Source organism: Aplidium turbinatum, chromosome 3, assembly GCF_918807975.1.
Source record: "Aplidium turbinatum chromosome 3, kaAplTurb1.1, whole genome shotgun sequence".
NCBI lineage: Eukaryota > Metazoa > Chordata > Ascidiacea > Aplousobranchia > Polyclinidae > Aplidium > Aplidium turbinatum.
In genome coordinates, this window is record NC_137474.1 from 35,292,490 (window position 1) to 35,309,336 (window position 16,847).

General features: G+C 36.8%; 2 protein-coding genes across 2 annotated transcripts; one reads left to right on the forward strand and one right to left on the reverse strand.

Annotated features, from left to right (window-relative positions):
• Nucleotides 1–212: 212 nt before the first annotated feature.
• On the reverse strand, nucleotides 213–4,700 carry LOC145767228 (uncharacterized). Its single transcript, XM_082579015.1, has 3 exons — nucleotides 4,563–4,700; nucleotides 2,515–3,270; nucleotides 213–1,649 (listed from the first exon to the last, which is right to left on the reverse strand). The coding sequence occupies exons 1-3, from the start codon at nucleotides 4,624–4,626 to the stop codon at nucleotides 1,024–1,026; spliced, it is 1,446 nt and encodes a 481-aa protein (XP_082435141.1). The 5' UTR covers nucleotides 4,627–4,700; the 3' UTR covers nucleotides 213–1,023.
• A 4,863-nt stretch (nucleotides 4,701–9,563) lies between these two features.
• Nucleotides 9,564–14,396, forward strand: LOC145767206 (uncharacterized). The gene is made up of 3 exons (XM_082578980.1): nucleotides 9,564–9,699; nucleotides 10,608–11,372; nucleotides 12,149–14,396. Exons 1-3 carry the CDS (start codon nucleotides 9,645–9,647, stop codon nucleotides 12,772–12,774), a joined length of 1,446 nt encoding a protein of 481 aa, XP_082435106.1. The 5' UTR covers nucleotides 9,564–9,644; the 3' UTR covers nucleotides 12,775–14,396.
• Nucleotides 14,397–16,847: the final 2,451 nt, after the last annotated feature.

A 16,847-nucleotide genomic window follows, 5' to 3' on the forward strand; every position in this document is an offset into this window, starting at 1 on the left:
CATGTCAACGCTACTGTTCACGAGTGCAGTAAACTACTCTTTGATTAGTACTGCACTTTGTGACTGTAGTGTCAAGGTCATAGGCGAGACTACGCTGGAAATCACATCTTTGCAAAGGGGTAGTCGAGAGATTAGAGCTTTGGAGGAATTATCTTGACCGTTGTCTCTTTGTGTTTTCAAAGGTTTACAAAAAAATTCAACAACATTTTTCATGTACTTTTAATGCTTTTTAATCATTCTTAAAACATAATTTAATGCAATAAATACACAAAACTATAAAGCAGTAGTAAAAAGTCACCAATGGCATTAGTGCTAGACTGGTGGTAAACTTTTACGGTGATTGAACGTTGAAAAATAGTGTTTGCCGTCATTGCTACGTCAGACAGACTGAAACTCTCAAATTAAGCAAACAGAACGTTGAACTGCAAATACTGTATTACCTTGAAAAGCAACTTTCTATGCGGAAGTCATATCAAAGCATAAGGAACCACGCTTTATCGTACAAGAGTTGAGTGAATGTTTTAAAAATTTACCATCGTTTAAAATTGAATTACGATTACAACAGGTTTCGAAGTTTCACATTTATTTAGTATTCCGCCTTCATCTAAACGGAAAATCAAGAAAGTCAAATATGTTGCAGTGGAGAGTAAGCGGGATTACAAAAATGCAATAAAAATGGCTTAAATAAAAAAACAAAGAAAAAATAAATAAATAAAAACTACAGGAAAATAAAAACATCGCAAGACTTTTCTTCATATTCAATTTGTGGTTTTTGTTCAATCTTTTCTTCGGAGAATTCAACCAAAAAATAAATTTACACAACTTTCAACAGACAAAGTTTGCTGTCAAAAATTTCATAACAGTGTCAATAATCTCAATATCTCATGGCCATGTAACGTTTCAAACAAGTTTCGTTTTGATAAAGATTCGCACTAAACCTCATTGTCGTCAAGAATTGCCTTTTTCCATGTTGCATAATTCTTCGTTTAGCTTTCATTCTAGTAACAGATAAAATGTGGTAACTCAAGACTGGCTCATTCGTCGTTTGACGCATTCATGAGTCGATTTGACGGCCAGTTCAAGTTTTCGGATCTGCTGTCTCAGTGCTAGATTTTCCGCTTCCAAGTGTTGAGCTTGAGCTTCCTTTTCCATTTTCCGTATTTTTCTTCTTTCTCGGGACGCCTGACAAGCGATATTGTTACGAATTCTTTTCGCATCTAGATGCTCTTGCTCTGTTAGTGGACGACCCAGGTTTAGATGTTGCAACGGAACGTAATCGACTTCTTCAAGCTGTGCTCGGTCGAACGAATGACTAGAAAATGAATAAGCACTGCCCGGTGTGCTTGGACTCGGAACTGAACTCATGTTGGAATGAGTTTTAGGCGGATAAGGGACAAGCTCAATGTTTTGTCCGCTGTATGTAGGAATATCCGCATTCATGTTTGATCCGTGGTTGAAGTTTGGACACGATTGAGACGGCTTGAAATGTTGATTTTCAAAATTGTCAAATACAAACACATTGCCACGTGTGTTGGCCGCAGAATGAATCTCAGCTTGTTGCTTTGTTTGTTGCCACGTGCAGGGGGACACAGCACTTTGTGAGGGAGACATCAAATCTTCAGTAGCTTGAAACGTCAAAGTCATTCGATCTGTAAACATAAAAACACAAGTTCAGCTACACGAGCACACAGCAACAAATGGTAATGTGTTAACAGAATTGCTGAGTCTAAAAGTAGCTAGAGCTTCCATTGTTTTGTTCGTCACAGCTCAATGGTAACATAGTAAACCTGATGATTTAACATTGCGGTAAGTGAGTTTGTTGAATGGAAGCAATGCAGGAGGGCAAGTCTGAACCTGCCCAGTCAGGCAAGGCGCGAAAACAAAAACAATTCAATATAACGAGAAATAATCGCAACCTGATACTGGGAGAAAGCTTTTACCAATTAATTAGAATTGGCCTATAACCGTTCTTTTCAAACGTTTTCTACTAAATGGTCCATTAACATTCACAGGGGGCAATTTATTGCTATTTTAGCATTTAAATGACGTTGTTTGACAACTTTGCGAAAACCTCAGCTTTAAGGTAGCGCAATTTTTTTTGTAAAAATGTGCACAAAGTTCAGTCCAACAAAACTATGGGGTGTTGGGTTACCGACATGTGTTGAAAACTGGACTTAGCGTTGCGAATATTGTTAGACAAGCCCAAACAAGATTTAATAATCATGTATCGGTAATTGACTAAAAAAAGGCATTATAATAAAGAAACTAAAAGAAGCTAAAAACAAATTTCGCTTTGTTCAAGAGTCTTGTTCTTTTGAGATGACCTGAAAACACGATGTACTGTATGCCTGTTTAGCAGAAGTTGCGCATCATCGTTTTTTCTCAAAACACAATGCATTTTAAGTTATGGAGAACACCAACTGCAAATGCAACTGAACATAATATTGAGAGGGTATAAATTCAAGTTGTACAATTTTTACGAACCAAACAAACTACATGAATAGTGAAACTCACCAGTTTGTGGAGAATGACTTTGAACCATGGCAGCATTAGGAGGACACATTTTCATCCCATATTCTGGAGGTGAAGAAACAAATACATCTTTCTGTTGGTAACGTGAAAATGGCATTCCGTTAATGGGACTGTTGGCTTGTGACGCTCCGAAGTTGTTGCAATGTTGCCTGCAAGGCAAAAGAGAATTGTTCGTTGTCAAGTTTGATCCAGGGGTTCCTGAGAGTGTAGGCGAATCGAAAGCGTTTTGGTTGAACGAAGGCATATGATTGGCTGTTGGTCGTTGTATGTTTATGGGATGAGTTTTAAGAGTTCGATTTGGTTCGGAGGACACTGGAGTTGCCGAGAACGTGGAACTCACATCATCAATGTCATGATCATCAATGACTTCCATCAGAGTGCTTAGTAATGAACATTGTCGCTGTATTTTTGAAGGATTTGACAACCCATTGGGGAATTGTTTTGATTCATCGAGCGTCTGTGGTTCGACTTTGACCTGGCTGCATTGATCATCAGGATAATTGAACTGAACATCAGTGTCCATGTAGCCAGGACTTGGGTTAACCTCATCGACGTATGCCGGAGGCGATTCTTGCATCATCATCATTAACAATTCTTCTTCCTGACAGACGTTATCACCAACTGTTGCTTGAGAAGAACTTGTTTCTCTTTGTGGACAATGTTGTTGAAATGAGGGAAAATGGTGTTGCTGAAGCTGCAAACTGCTTTGGTTGGAAAGGCGGCTGAAAGCGTGAGACCCTGCAAGAAAAAAAATGAAATAAATTGTATGCATTAAAAAAAGAAGATTGAGTTGTCAAGTTATAAATTTATCACAAGATATCCACCAACTCTACAGCGACAACTTCTTTTTTTTAAAAGTATTTTCCTGAATATGTCATATTCTCATTTAGTAAATCGGTCCTACTTTATTTACATCTGCGAACGTTGAATCGATGTAAAAATGGACAGATTTGCTGACTAGGCTGTCACAACCACGACCCCACATTTTTCATGAATATAGTATACGTAAATGCATTGCCATTTAAAATTAATCGATCAGCAAATTGTCATGTTTGTTTGGTCTTCAAAACTCCAGGCACGTTGTCAGCCTATCTAGCACATGATGGAAACTTTTTCATGTTGCTTTGATCGAACAGGTCTAGCATATGACTCGTCTCATGACAACACGCGTTTTTCACGAGATAAAGTATTGTTGTATTTGACTACCATGTGCTGAGTTGCTCAAGCTAAACAGTCTGTCTTGCAACTGTGATCCTGAAAGTGTGGATGTTTACAGACTTACTGTTTCTCATCAGTAATATGAAAAATAAATCAAATGCTGTTCTAGGCTAACTTCAATTTGGCAACACTGACAACCAGTGGCCGATTGCTACCCGAAAGAAAAAATATTCATAAAAAGTTTCCAAGGTCATATTTATGCTGCGAATGCAAAATCTGGCTTGAAATGTCAATAAAAGGAAACCCAGCCTTATATTATTTTCTTGCCAGAGATCAGATGACTTTTATCTTTCAGAAAACTACTCCTTTTTACAAAAACTTGGCATAGTTAAAATAACCATGCTGCTTCGGTCACTGGGCGCAGTAGTCAAGAAGTTTTCAAACTGTGCATCGCGACGCCCTGCTACGTCGTTTCAATTTTCCAAAGGCGTCGCACAATGATTTCATTTTGTATCTAAACTCAATTGCGGTGATAAAATGTTTACATATATTGTTATCCCCTGACATAGGCATTCGAACTATTTATTGCGAAACTGTAGAAATCGGATATGATTTAACGTCGCAACGAAAAACTTTCAGAACCACTGCAGCAACCTAGTTATATCATTAGTAACCAACATGCAAGAAATTAAGTCTCTATGTATCAACATTTGTTTAGCCCCAGTGTTGAGTTAAGCCTACAGGTCGTCGATGCATTAAAACACACGGACTTGTACAAAAAATTGATCAGGCAGTTTTTTTGGTGAATATTACACACCACTACAGTAGTCTTACAATTTTTTAGCAGCTTTTCAAACCTAAACCAATCTTACCTGGTTTGTTAGACTTTGAAGGTTCATCTGTAAAAGCTTTCATGGAATTCACCACCATTTTCATGAAACAGTTAAGAATTTTTCGTTTTTCAACTCAAAGTAAACACAATCAACTTTCTCTTACTTGTTAAGTTCGTGCCGTGGAATGAGCTTGTCATGTTGGACGAGTTATTTTAAAGCTAGTCTACTAAAATACCATGGGAATTCCCCTAGCTAGACCACCCCATTTTGCTGACTTTGTTTTCTAGGCATCTGTTCATTCTTTTATTACAAAGCCTGTGTTGCTACACTATAAGTATTACTTTCACAACGACCGGACTTTCTAATTTTTGTATTTCATATTGCTTACAGGTAAGCGATCGAAATTTTTAAATGACCCATTTTTGTTGTTAATGGTAAATTGCATAAAATGTAAAATGTGTTATTTGAGGGATTTTAATAAAATTAAATCAAAATTGAATCGGAATCAAAATTGATGGTGAATACATAAACCATTTACGTTTTGCTGATGACATCATCCTTATATCTGAGCAACCTAAACAACTACAAACAATGCTAAGTGAACTCAATACAGAAAGAAAAAAGATTGGCCTTCATATGAACTTTAACAAAACGAAAGTTATGTTTAACAAACTGGCAGACATCGGCAGCAATATTCTTGTGGACGGAGCGACTATCGAAAAAGTTGATCACTATATATCTTGGCCAAAAAATTACAACCAACTCCAATAAAAGAAGATGAAATCAAAAGAAGAATATCCCTTGGATGGCAAGCCTTCGGAAGAGCAAGTTCGATACTTAAGTCAAAACTGCCTCTTTCTCTCAAGAAACAAGTCTACGATCAATGCATCCTTCCAACCGCTACATATGGTGCAGAAACTTGGAACCTTACAAAGAAATTAACACTTAAACTAAGAACTATGCAGAGAGCACATGAACGAATCATGATGGGTTTAACATGGCGAGATAAGAAGACTGCCGAATGGATCAGAAACCAAACGAAATTACGAGATATATTAAGCACAATCAAGAAACTAAAATGGTCCTGGGCAGGTCATATAGCAAGATATCAGGACAATAGATGGACTAAAAAATTAACAACATGTACACCACGAGAAACGAAAAGAAAGAAAGAAAAACCAAAAGTGAGATGGAGGGACGACATTGACAAACAATGCAATACAACCAACTGGTGCCAACTAGCACATAATACGGCCTCCAAATAAATGTGTCCAAAACCAAATGTATGACAACCGACAAAACTAACAACACACTCAATCTCACTCTCTATGGAAAACAAATAGAACAAGTACCAGAATTCATATATCTTGGCCACCGACTATCCGCAACCAACGATGGAAAGACTGCAGTGCAACACCGAATTGGCTTAGGCTGGGCAGCATTTGAAAAGAACAAAAAGATTCTAACATCCAATAGACTCCCAGTCAAACTGAAAGCAAAAATTTTCAACACCTACGTTTTACCAGTCGTGCTGTACGGTCTAGAATGCGTAAATTGGACATCATCAACAATGAAAAAACTCACTACCTTCCAAAATCACATCATGAGAAGCATGACCAACAAAAGGTTACTTGATCACACAAAAATAGAAGATCTTCTAACTATGACAAAACTACATCCAATTGCAGCAATAATAAAATCAAAAGTTTTAAAACTGTTCGGCCACACTAAAAGATCACAATTCGGAATCAGCAAAGTTTGCACAGAAGGCAAAGTAGAAGGAAAAAGAAAACGTGGCAGACAACCAAAACGATGGCAAGATAGCATTCAATCATGGACCGGACTCCACTTGACGACACTGGGCGAGTTGGCTCAAAATCGCCACTCTTGAAAGCAAATAAGCCATGTTGATGCGCAATCTGCCGCAGGCGGAGATGACGACTGATGATGAGCACATAATCATATAAATTGGCATGAAAAGGGGAAGGCTTACGCTCTGCAGTGGGCTCTCACAGGCTGAAAATGATGATGAATAAAATTAAGTAATAGGCTTATCCAAAGATCTAATTACACTTTATCTTGGTGAAAGGTGCGGGAAAGATCGGCCTGACAAAAACTACAATGGGGCACTTTAACCATGACAGCGCTAAAGAGCTAGCCAAAGGAGATCAAGCGTCAGTACTGGGTACATATGAAAACTGATATATTATCCAACGATCAGTATGTTTTAAATTAAGAATAACTAGTTTTGATATAATTTAGAGCTTACTTGCACCATTTAAGCTATTTTTCTATACAATTCATAGTCATTTTTTATTTTTTGTACAACGATTTACACAGGTAGTAAAAATGTCAGAGGCTATGTGGCGTAGGGGTGTGTTAGAAACAGAACTTAGTTAAGAAAAGTTCTTCAGTAAGAAAATTTTCTTGATACAAACCCATGATTGAGGAATGTTTAGAATAGCCCTTTTCAAACTGATGGTTGAAAACGTAGTGTCCCAATTAAGTATAACTTTTTTCATTTTTTTACTGTCTTTTATTTGAAGTTTCATCATCATCATGTGCGTTTTTGTGAAAAGGAATAACTCCATGGTTCTAATGACTGGTGCCCAAATCCCCTCTTTTTGAACTTGTTTACCATTTTGGTGGCCCAGCCGCTTTGAGCTCCTAAAAACGCATCCCTGATAATCAGTCGATCAAAACCCACATTTTCAGCTTAAAAACATTACCGTGGTTCAGTTGCAATGTTTGGGCATAGTTTTGGGAGCTGCTTTCACAAAACAAAGGATAATTTGACGCTTCAAAGCCTTCCTGAAATATCTCTTTGTAGAACTGGTCACGTTTTCGAAAACTTATTGCTTTAAGTTATGTGAAATAGTCGGAACATCGCCAAACGATAACACTTTGGACTTTTGTTCACTTGGTTCCGTGATTTCTGTCATTCCATTATTTGCTTTCAGCAAATGACAAACACTGAGAATCATTGATTAAACTTACAAAGGCAAAGCTAGTCGTTGAAAATAAATAAAGCCAGTAGAGTTTGAGTTAGTGTGTGCTGTAGGTTTAATGCTTGCTAAAGGCCAAAGTATAACTTTTTGATACACATTGAATAATAGGTGTTTTCCACCGTCGCCCATTTTGTTCCAATGGCATGTCAGTGTCTTGCTTGACCGTAGTACGGTTGCTGTCGTAGGTGTTCAGTTATTTTGCATGCTAGTTCCGCCACCATTGCAGTTCCGCAATTGTAAGATTTGTCATTTGGGATTGTCAAAATGAATTTTAATTCAGCAACGGAACACTCTTCAACAAGTGTCCTATTTTACCGAAATGGAATACCGAATTTTTGAGTGAAAACAAAGCCAAGTTTTGATTTGTTTAGAAAGTTTTAGAGCTGCAGTAATTCAACTTCATGTTTTTGACTTCTGAAATTCTCATGCGTTTCGTTCTTAAAATTCGAACCCACGATGACGCAAACGACTACTCAAACAAAGACAAAAATCAGACCCATGGACTTTTGCGTCAAAACGAAACTAAATATTTGTCCGTTTTCTTGTACCTTCATTTACATAGAACGAGTAGAAAAGTCATAACACACTAAGAAAACTGTAATGTACGCTTTCCAGCCATTGGCAAATCTAGAAAAATATTTTTGGAGACACTAAAATTCTGTCCGATTAAAATTAGGCAATGCAAGCAAATACAGACCATGTAGAAACAGAAAAATAAAGACTAATAAAAACACTAGCAGGGGCCCGAGACTTGTGTGTAAAAAATTTCGGCAATTTTTTTTTTTATGACCGCCTTCGAGCGTTTTTGGCCCCAGTAATGCTTCTGGTTCAAGATGCCTATCTATTTATCACCATCACATAAAAGCTAAGATTGTCGATTTCTCGATATGATAGATTTAAAAGTTTTAGATGCAATTATTGCAAAAATAATTTTTTTATGTAATTTTTTGGAGCACATGACCAAGTGCCTTCCTGAATCTATACTGTAGCTGTTTTCAGCTACATTACATATTCGTCCCATTTACACTGAGCAACGTCTGGGTCAGTTGAATTAACACAAAAAGGACAGAATTTTCTACATTGCTGTTGATCAAAGTTACATTCCTCTTTATTCAATTGTATCATTATTAAAAAAATGCTGTGCTTTCATTCAAATATATTGCAGAGATGCGCCAGCAGGGTAATTTGCAAGATGACGTCATATTTTAAGCAGACTTTCATCAGTCGTTTAACTGTTCCTTACGATTGTCATGATTGTAAACTGTAAGTGCAAATAACAATCGAAACTCCTCAAATAGCGTTCGAGAACTGAAAATATGAACATTCAGTGAACATTTGGCCATCGGTGTACGTCTCTACTTGTTTATTTCTCTTTACTGAAGCCAAACAAAGAAATATTTTAACAAAGCATGGCCTCTGCTTTTATGGATGCCGTTCAAACAAACTACCACAATGGTGTATTGGAAAGGCTAACACAAACATGTGCAATTAAGCTTGTATGATTTGCAATCTTTGTAGACAAATGTTTAACTACTTTTATAAGTTGTAAAAACAAAGAAATCTAAAAGCTAAATGTTGCAATGCAAAAGGTAATGCTTTTTAGAAACAACGCCTACAACTAAACTTTGCATTGCCATAAAAATGTCCTTTACTGTTCATGCGTGAAAGTGCAAACAAGAGTTAAACGGTAAACATCGAGCAACATAGCTGAACGGATAGAAACGCTGGTTTTGTTTTGAAAAAAAAAAAACGAACTTTGAAAATAGAAAAACCAGATTCTCCAGTTGGATAGTTTTAGGGGTTTCCCCGATTGGTGCTGAGCTCGCATGTGACGCGTCACGCGATGTATTAAAAGAAAGAAACAAGACGTGCTCTCAGAGCGGAAGGCAAGTTGAAACCTGCCCAACTTTAAGAAACAAAACAGATGAAAAAAGAGAGCAAAAACTGTCCCACAAGGAGTTTCCTAAAAATATTTTTTTCTATTTTGAAGCACATATATAAACTCTTTTTGGCTCCATTTCGTCATTCCGCGATTTTGTAAGCCCACCAGTGAGCAGCAGTTTTGTTATGTACGATTCTGATTCTGTAAGTGAACAATTGTCATTATACCAAAATGGTGACTTCGTCAAAAGCTTTTTCAGCAGAATCTTCAGAAGCTATCAAACCCGGTAAGAAAACGCAGACATTGTTGCTAAAAATAATTCTAGTGCAAGCATATTTGACAGCATAGCTTTACTCGAGTCACTATATGATAACAAATTAACAATACAGTTCCCTTGCTACATTACCAGAATGTAACGGAGCGATTGCAACTTGAAAGATGTAGTAGCTGTGTTATATGTCATCGTGCATGCACACTTTGACAGTGGTTCAATTAGAGCACAAAATAGAATAGCAACAGTTTGAATTTGTTTATAGAAAATGCTTAGTAATTGTTTATGTAGTTTTGCTGATAGCTTGCGTTGTGCTGTTACCGGGAAGCGACTGGGCATAAACAAAAAACAATTCGCATTATTTTTGCAAGTCATTAATTTTCGTCAGACCAATTCATTCCACGCATGCTTTATCGGACACTTCGTTTTCTCATTAGCAAATGCCAAATCAATTGAATTTAAAAATCAAAAGGTTTATGCAAAGTTGCGATTGGATATCAAATGCGTCATATTACATAAGGAAGATGAACTGAACTGCTTTGTGTTTGCGCACTGTCACGTGCTAGCTGACGTTAATGATCACATAATGACGTATTTGTAGCTTTCGTTCATCTTCTATGGACGTACAGTTTGAGCATTTGCAAGCATAGAAAAAAAGAAAAACATTGATTTCTTAGCAAGGGTGGTTTGCCTGTCATAGTTTCATAAAAGGACTTCTTTGATTAATATACTTGATTCCAAGCATTGACTGCCTCTTGTACGAAAAACTTTCCAAGTTTCTCGGTCTTTGCTATTTGTGTTAGATCGCTGGAATTTTTATTTTGAAAAACAAATAAATGTTTTTATTTCTTAGTAAGGGTAGTTGCCTCTCATAGTTTCATGAAAGGACTTTAAAGTTAACAAATTGTTATTGTATTTTACAGCGTTTCGCTCTACCATCCACCCGACTGATCAAAATAGTTTGCAGCACCAGCAGTTCTCTTCGTCTCAGCAACATCTACAGCATACAGAAGCAAATTTATCTCAAGCAACAGTTGACGGTGATTCTCTGCAAAGATTTACAGCATCGACAATGATGATGATGAACCAAGAATCTCCACTCTCCTACGCTGATGTCAAGCCAAGTCCAGGCTACATGGACTCTGATGCCCAGTTCAATTATCCTGATGATCAATACAGCCAGGTCAAAGTCGAACCACAGACGCTTGGTAATTCAACACAGTTCCCCAATGGGTTGTCAAATCCTGGATTACAGCGACATGATTCATTGCTCAGCACTCTGATGGAAGTCATTGATGATCATGACATTAATGATGTGAGTTCCACGTTCTCGGCAACTCCAGTGTCCTCCGAACCAAATCGAACTCTTAAAACTCATCCCATAAACATACGACGACCAACAGCCAATCATATGCCTTCGTTCAACCAAAACGCTTTCGATTCGCCTACACTTACAAGAACCTCTGAAACAAACTTTTCCGTAGGGGTACCACCTGCCTCAGACACAAGACAATACAACCAATTCGGAGTTTCACCTGCCGACAGCTTTTCGACCAACAGTCCCATGAACGGAATGCCATTTTCACACTATCAACAGAACGATGTATTTGCTTCTTCACCTCCAGAATATGGGATGGAAATGTGTCCACCTAATGTTGCCATGGTTCAAAGTCATTCGCCACAAACTGGTGAGTTTCAGTATTCATGTAGTTGTTAAAAATATTTAAGCTAATATCTTGCAAGCAGGCTATTTGCTTTCGGATCATCATTTTAAATTGTTGGATATTATATCTTTCAACGTTTTCTATGTTAAATCATGTGGCAGCCATAGCGGACTTAAAGAATTGTTAATGTTATGAAAAAGTTTCTTGAGTTGAGAGCAATTTTTTAAAATGTCCACTTGTATAATAATTGTTGTGGTCTTTGTCCCAATGTTCTACGATTGTTGTTTGCGTAGGCACTAATGATAACATCCGTTGCTAAACTTACTACAACTTAGAAAAAAAAACTGCACAAAATTTGTTCTATTGACTTAAATTTCATCCAAACATTGCAGTTTTGTCCTTAACAAGAACATTGAATGCTACCTTTGTCCAAAACAATGGAGTTTACCATTTAGTAAAAAAACTGTTAAAAGGGGTAACGGTACAAGTTGGTCTAATTATTTGGTAACAGCTTTCTCCCAGTATCAGGTTGCGATTATTTCTCATTATATTCAATTGTTTTTGTTTTCGCGCCTTGGTTGTCTGGGCAGGTTCAGACTTGCCCTGCTGCATTGCTTCCATTTAACAAACTCACTTACCGCAATGTTAAATCATCAGCTTAAGGCTACTATGTTGCTATTGGCCTGTGACGACCAAAACAATGGAAGCTCTAGCTACTTTTAGACTCAGCAATTCTGTTAACACATTACCACTTGTTGCTGTGTGCTCGTGTAGCTGAACTTGTGTTTTTATGTTCACAGATCAAATGACTTTGACGTTTCAAGCTACTGAAGATTTGATGTCTCCCTCACAAAGTGTTGTATCCCCCTGCACGTGGCAACAACCAAAGCAACAAGCTGAGGTTCATTCTGCGGCCAACACACGTGGCAATGTGTTTGTATTTGACAATTTTCAAAATCAACATTTCAAACCGTCTCAATCGTGTCCAAACTTCAACCACGGATCAAACATGAATGCGGATATTCCTACATGCAGCGGACAAAACATTGAGCTTGTCCCTTATCCGCCTAAAACTCATTCCAACATGAGCTCAGTTCCGAGTCCTAGTACACCGGGCAGTGCTTATTCATTTTCTAGTCCTTCGTTCGACCAAGCACAACTTGAAGAAGTCGATTACGTTCCGTTCAAACATCTAAACCTGGGTCGTCCACTAACAGAGCAGGAGCGTCTAGATGTGAAAAGAATTCGTAACAATATCGCTTGTCAGGCGTCCCGAGAAAGAAGAAAAAGACGAAAAGTGGAAAAGGAAGCCCAAGCTAGAAACTTAGAAGCGGAAAATCTAGCACTGAGACAGCAGATCCGAAAACTTGAACTGGATGTCAAATCGGCTCATGAATGCGTGAAACGACGAATGAGCCAGTCTTGAGCTACCAAATTAATTTGTTACTATGACAATCCGACCGTAATAGCCTAATGAAGCACAGAAAAAGTTCGTTTTGAGAGGAGAAAGTCAAAAGTGGTCGTCGTGCCTTAAAGCTTCCAAACTTTTGTACCTGTTGCTATTGAAATCTTTGATTTCCTGACAAAAACTATTTGCCAAACATTTATTGTACAGGTCTGATAACCTATTCGAGGTTTGAACCCTAACATGACATGGATTTTTTACATGTCCAGCATGAATAGAACAATGCACACTTGAGAACAGTTTTTACTGGAAAATATTTGTCGTATTTTTTTCAATTTCATTTTTCGCAGTATCTTACATTTGTTTTTGTATTTTCAGTTAGTTTGAGTCGACAATGTTCAACGTCGGTGTAAATCGACCATTTTATGCCTTAAGTGATCAATATTCGCCGGTTTTGACCTATCCAGTGCCTGTTTTGCATTCTTGTGTCATTTTTTTATGTTTCTTTAAAACTTGGTATTCACCCATTGTGATGAACGCAAACCAATTGTTAAAAACATTGTTTTCAGTTAAAAAAAACGTCTACAAAAATGGCAAGAGCATCATTTTGCCATACAGCCTAACTATGCTGAATTAATGCCAGAAAAACATAAAAACAAAAGTGTACTGTATAAATTTGTAACTGCTTAACGCACAAGATATTAGTTATTTGTGATGGCTGTGATGATACGATGGTTTATGGTGCCTGCACAGCAACAAAATGTGCTCAATTTGCATTGATTTTGAGCTTGTCAAGATCATATCAATGTAACTGTAGCGACATTTTGTTAGCAGTTTGAACAAACGTCAGTGTCTTTGTCAAAGAATTATTTTATTTAAGCATTTGACGGTTGTGAGTGATTCATTGAAACTGTGATTTGATTGACGTGAATTGTCGTGACTGTGTCTTGCCAAACTTTGTGCTGAACTGATGCGTGTTGTGAGTTTCTTTGTTAAGTTGGTGGAAAAAATTGAATAAAATAAATCGAACAAAAGAACATAATTTTTAACCACACTGCTCGAATTAAAATAGCTTAGAGTGGCAATATAATTTAAATCGGTAACTTATCTTTTATTCAATTTTTTCTTGACCCCTGTTACTTTTACCTTGAGGTTCTTATTTTTCTTTTCTATACATTACTTTTCTTTATTTATATTCTTATATTTATGTGATGTGGCCATAGCAATCCACACATAGGTACAAGGCACTGTCAAACCTGATTTTCCATTGTTCTGACGTTACCAGATTAACAAGCTACTTTATGTGTTTGAAATACCCGTTATCAAAATGGAAGGGTTTCATTCTGGCAACACTATCTTTTTACAACTAGTTCAATCTTTAAAACGTGAAAGAAACACATAAAACTTCAAGTTATAGTTTAATTCCATATTTTTTTTTCTATTTGTAATATTGTTGAAGTGAAAAACATTGGCGAATATGAATATCTGGTACGTTCAGAGTGTGTGTGGAAGTTCACTATTTAGTCTATAGCCTACAACTGAACTGCTAACTTGTAACATTTTGTATATTTGTTCGTTATTTTTTTCAATTTGCTTAGTAAAATGTCCACAAATGATTGAAAATAAAAACCAACTCCAACTAATTTTATTGCCAACTTATCAGTGCACAGTCAGACTTTAGAAAGTAACCAAGATAACAGAGAAAGTGATTACGTAATTACTTTTGGAGGATAAGCAAGAAGCGTAGCACCATTTTGCCATCGAAAACTGCTTCTTAAGGTCATTTCATCAGAAATGAATTTTTGTAATATCTAGCCAGATATAACCTTTTCCGTGACCCACATTCTTGGACGAATGCAGTAACCAACAGGACCTAGCATTCTTATCGTCAACGCTCTATAGGCTACTCTCCAAAACAGGGGTACCTAAACCTTTGTTTTAATCATAGATCCCATGCAAAAATTGTTACCCCTGCACGCTCATAAACGTTTAAAAATTAATTATAAATAAAATTTGCTACAAAATTACTCTTAAATGTTTTATGTGTAGTACCTTGCTGAAGTATTGGTGCTTTTCAAATAAATTCATATGCTGACCTCTTTTTCACTTACCCCACGTTTGATCTACTGCTCTAAAAACAAAACATATTTCACCAGCTTGTTGAAGCGGTTATTTTACTATCACTTTTCACATAAATATTTAACGAAAAGTGTGCTTTTTTATATAACTAACTGTTCCACAGTGTGACGGCTATGGTGCAAGAAGTTGTGCTACGCCATTTTGTTTCGAGTAGTCCAAACGGCGAAAGACATTTTTTTCATGTAAACTTAGAAAGTAAAGATTTTGGTAGACCTGATCAATCAAGCCTGATTATGCTGGAATTGAAAACATTATTTTTGAGTAAAAAACAAGTGTTAGGAAAAATTGACTCCCATGTCCACCATACAGCAACTGCTTACAAGGAGCAAACTCAGGTGTGAAAAACTCTTATTTTCACAGAGCAAAACAAACGGTTTAGCAAACGTTTGTCAGATAAAGCACACCTGGAGAGCCAAACCCATATAAGTAGCTTTGACTCAAACACTGACAAACAAAGATACCTCGACATTGCGCAATCTAAATGTAACGACCTCGTCCGCGTCACCGCTACCGTCGCATTGCTGTTAAGCTTGCAGGCTAAAGCCTAGAGAGCAAACACAGAACACATTGCCAACTTGCAATTGTACTTTCGTCTTGTTCTTTTTAAAAACTTTATTTTAAATATAGGAGAATAAAACAATTCTATTTTCACGGCTTAAAAAAAGTCGTAGCCTGCTTTGTATAAATGTAAAAAACGTATTCCTAATAAACTTATGTCACTGTCAAACGTTTTAGGATACCAAATGTTGGAGGCTTAGGTATCTAGTATCGCTGCAAACATTGGTGTTTTAATTATTTTTTTGCCACAAACATTGTGTCCTAATACCTTCTCTCTTTTTGTTAAAGATCTGGTTTGCGATTGAATTAAGCAAAGGTGTAAATATTAAACAATGTCCATACAGTAAGGTGATTTGTAAGGTAGCTACAGCAACAATTAACTTGCCTAGTACCTGTAAGAGTCAAAATCTTGACCATAAAAACAAAATAAATTTATTCATTTAGATCGCAATTTTATTGTTAGTGAAATATATTTTTGCGTTTTTTACTTTTCCCAATCAAAAAATGTAGCTAGATGATAACAGGCAAATTGTGATTTTGCAGGACGAAATTGTTTATTGGCTGAGCTCTGAATTCAGTCAAAAGGACCAGGGCTAAATATAGAATTGCTGAACAATAGCCTGCCAATGGAAGCAAAGTAAGCCACGGCCTCTTAAGTCGTCACAATCGATCAGGAGCCTACGCGTTAATAAGTGAGATATTCTAAATTTAGACCCATGGATTGCTGAGCATTCATTTAGTCAAAGCTCTATTTATCACAACAAAGATGACCTTTTCTTACTGTTGTCTATTCTACTACATTCCATGTTTCATAATATCAGAATCCAATCATAAAACCCACTTCAGTAGCTGTTTACAGTTTAGCCGAGATCTTGGTAAGGCAGCTACAAACAAACCACCAGCACAAATAAAACATTGAATTACAGTAATTAAAAAATTAAACTCCCGTGCTTTTTGACGCAAACGTTGAACTTTGGTGTTGTGCATCATATGAAGGAAACTGGCTTCCAGTGCCAAAAACTTGAATATAAAATTGTAGTGTGCCAGTCTATTTCAAAAACTTGGAAGCCAAAAGTTATCTGTGTTTCTACAAACGTTTGAATTTGTAGAGTTGTTTGAAACAAAAGTATTTTGAAATATTTTGCTTCCCTTTAAAATCAAATTGTTCATTTTGATTTCGTTTCGTTTGCATATGCTTAAAACATTCTGATTCGTCAACCAAACACACTTGGCTACATCACTAAACCAATTCAGGCAACTAGAAGACCAGGCTCTCAGCCCTATAAGCAAATAGAAATGAGAGTGTCACACAGGTTCCCGTAAACAACCCTGTAACAATAAAAGACTTTTAAATTCGAATGAACTCTTTTGCCAATCGTAAGAAAAACATCGAAAAA

Bases quoted from the DNA above. Each gene is read 5' to 3' on its own strand.
- LOC145767206 (XM_082578980.1), top strand. From the start codon at position 9,645: ATGGTGACTTCGTCAAAAGCTTTTTCAGCAGAATCTTCAGAAGCTATC. The intron at 9,700-10,607 runs GTAAGAAAACGC...TGTATTTTACAG, and splicing joins TTCAGAAGCTATCAAACCCG to CGTTTCGCTCTACCATCCAC. The intron at 11,373-12,148 runs GTGAGTTTCAGT...TTATGTTCACAG, and splicing joins AAGTCATTCGCCACAAACTG to ATCAAATGACTTTGACGTTT.
- LOC145767228 (XM_082579015.1), bottom strand. From the start codon at position 4,626: ATGAAAATGGTGGTGAATTCCATGAAAGCTTTTACAGATGAACCTTCA. The intron at 3,271-4,562 runs GTAAGATTGGTT...TTTTTCTTGCAG, and splicing joins TTCAAAGTCTAACAAACCAG to GGTCTCACGCTTTCAGCCGC. The intron at 1,650-2,514 runs GTGAGTTTCACT...TTATGTTTACAG, and splicing joins AAGTCATTCTCCACAAACTG to ATCGAATGACTTTGACGTTT.